Raw genomic sequence first — 2699 nt, 5'->3', positions numbered from 1 at the left:
CCCGCCCCCCCCCCCCACTCTGCACTGTCACAGCAGCCAGGACAGGAGCTGGAGCTGAAGGCAAAGGGAGCCGGGGAAGGGGGTATGGAAAGCAGAAGGAAGCTGCTAGGAATATGATAAGGGCACTAGTGCTAATGGCCCCTGCAGGAGGTCAGCAGACAAAGCCCTTGTCTGCCCCTTCCTCCTTCCCAGACTTACAGCAAGAGCCAGGCCTCTGAGCAGGCATGTGGCATGGCGGGGAAGCCTCAGTGATCCAGCACAGAAGCCTTGTCTCTGCCTCAGGCCAGCACAGGCGGTTCGGGTCGGTCTGGCAGAGCTCACGTCTGCATTGCAGCCGGGCTCCCTTGGCTCTGGGCTGTACTGACAGCCCATGCTGGTGGAGCATGCTGCACTCACGCTGATCACTGAAGCTTAGGGCCTCAGCAACAGTATCAGGCACTTCACGGGGCTCTTGGGGAGGTCATTGGGCATCTCTGCCTGGGACTGGGAGGGAAAGGGGTGGGGAAGAGCGTGGCAGTGCAGGCCCCTGCCAGAGTGAAAGGTTGGGAAGCCTTGGAGCAGCTCTGCAGGGACTGGTGGATGCACAGGGTGGGGGCAGCAGCAGGGAAGTGAGGGGCATTTGCTGCGGAAGACAGAAGCAAGGGGGCTGGGGTGAATCCTGACGCAAGGGATGCAAGGCCAGTGCTGGGGCTCTGGCAGGCCCCACAGGGATGCTAAAGGCAGTGTCTGGCCCTGCTCTCCATGTCCACGCAGCCCAGTCCCCAGGCTGTCTAAGCTGCTCCCCACACAGCCGGGAGGGGCGGGGGGGGTTGGCTTCCAAAGATAACCAGCCTTTGCCGATGGTTCCGGGCTACCCGCTCAGACCAAGCACGGCCCTATCTCCCTTCCTCTGGGTTATCGCCTTGCGTGTTTTCATCTCCACTGTCCTGTTCCTGAATGGGCTCCCCAGGGCAGCACAGGCTCCATGCAGCCGCCCCAAACTTGTCCTCCCCTGCCCGCAGGCGGGACTTCACCGCTCAGCCACGTGCTTTGCTCTGCCCTCTCCTGACCAGGCTGGGCTTGGTTCCCCCCTCCAGCGTATTTGCTAATCCTCTGCTTTTGCCCCTTGCTCCCAGCCTTGTCTGTGCTGTCCGCAGTGGTCTGAGGCGAAGGGCCAGTCACACAGGATGAGGCCAGTGGGACAAAGACCATACTTGGCACTGCTCCCACTTGGATGCTCTCCCCTTAGTCCTTGCCTGCAGCCTGGCTTCTGTTTTACTGGGTATTTCTCTCCTCTCTGTTCACCCTGGTCCCTAATGACCCAACTCCTGCCTTCATACAGAGGAAAGACACTAATCCTTCACTTGCCAGCTCTGGGCAGGGATCCAGGTGTGCTGCTCACCCTGGAGCAGTGCATAGGACACGCAGGCAGAGCTCAATGGCTGTCTAAAATAGTTACATGCTGCAACCCTGGCTCTCAGCTCTGCGCCCCCCACCCCACCCCACACCACCCAGCAGAAAGGGAGACTCACTCTGGGGAGGGAATTTGGAGTCCTGCAGCGTCATCTTCAAAGCCTTTTTCAAGACAGTGCTGTTCCCAAACTGAGAAAAGAGAAAGAGAAGGGGTAAGGTGTGCAGCTCCCACCCTGGTCCAGGAAGAGAGCCCAAGCCAGCCTAACCTCCCAGTGGTGATGGGAATAGCCGACACAGGATGTCACCCACAGAGGACCCGGCCCCCCAACACACACACACCCCACCACTGGGGCATGGCGCACAGACTGGGAGCTCTGGAGGCAGATCCTTCCTGGATCAGTCACAGGACCTGGGCCAGGCGACCCTGCCGGAAGAGGGGAGGGGAGTTGTCTGAGCATAGCAACCCAATCTAAGTTATGTGTGGGGGGCTAAACCCCCACCGGCACACCAGGCTGGTTGGTGTACATGCTGTGCAGTCTCTGGGACCAGATACGAGCAGCCTGGCACCACACAGGCAGCAGCTGCTGCTCCACCTGGCAGGATGGGACAGGTCTGTGGCACCTCTTCTCATGGCTCCTGGGTGGGTGGGATGGTGTGTGTCCTAGTTTGACAGATGAGGGGCAAGGCCACGTGTCTTGGCCCCATTAGGCCAGGAACAGGACACAACCTCCCCGGGGAGCGGGGACAGCCCACACTCACGCTGTACTGCAGGGCAATTCTGCAGAGAAGGCTGGCAGTCGGGGGAGCCCGCTGGTCCTCTCCAGGGCTGTAGATGAAGCTGAAGCGCTGGGCCTTTCTGTCCAGAGTGGGCTCTGGCGGCTGTAAGATTTTCACTGTGGGGTCACAGGGATTGTTGTCTTTGACCAGGAGCAGAGGCTCCTGCCCAGCCAGCTCCAGCTGACACTCCAGTTGCTCCAGCTCCGGCTTGTCCTTCATCCAAAGTTGCACCTGCAGAGCCAGAGGTGGGTCAGCATGGGCCTCAGCTCCCTCCTGCCGCCTGAGCCACGAGGGAGCAAAGTCAAAGGATCCAGCCCATGGGCCTGCTCCAGCCTAGCTTGGGAGCAGCAGCACAGGTGCCAGCAGGGAGGATGCCCCACCTGCCAGCTCCCACCTGGGCTCCCACCTGGCACCTCCAGCACCTGGCCTGGGTGGCTGCTTCCCTGAGCATGACCCCTGCAGCCCACCCCACGACAGGGTCAGCTCTCCTACGGGCTGGGCCTGAGTCACCAGGGACCTAGCTCTGAGCT

The 2699-nt window shown here is 61.0% G+C and overlaps 1 protein-coding gene across 1 annotated transcript in view; it reads right to left on the bottom strand.

Annotated features, from left to right (window-relative positions):
* The window catches only part of ENG (endoglin), a 49328-nt gene that overhangs the window by 12017 nt on the left and 34612 nt on the right, over window positions 1-2699 (bottom strand). The window contains exons 12-13 of the mRNA XM_019510547.1: window positions 2152-2400; window positions 1512-1581 (exon numbers count right to left, since the gene is read on the bottom strand). Of these exons, the coding sequence (XP_019366092.1) occupies window positions 1512-1581; window positions 2152-2400 (319 nt within the window). The remainder of the gene's footprint in view (window positions 1-1511; window positions 1582-2151; window positions 2401-2699) is intronic.

Source organism: Gavialis gangeticus, unplaced genomic scaffold (assembly GCF_001723915.1).
Source record: "Gavialis gangeticus isolate Ggan-Ray unplaced genomic scaffold, GavGan_comp1, whole genome shotgun sequence".
Taxonomy (NCBI): domain Eukaryota; kingdom Metazoa; phylum Chordata; order Crocodylia; family Gavialidae; genus Gavialis; species Gavialis gangeticus.
The sequence above is the reverse complement of the archived record's forward strand: the minus strand, read 5'-3'. Positions and strand labels throughout refer to the sequence as shown.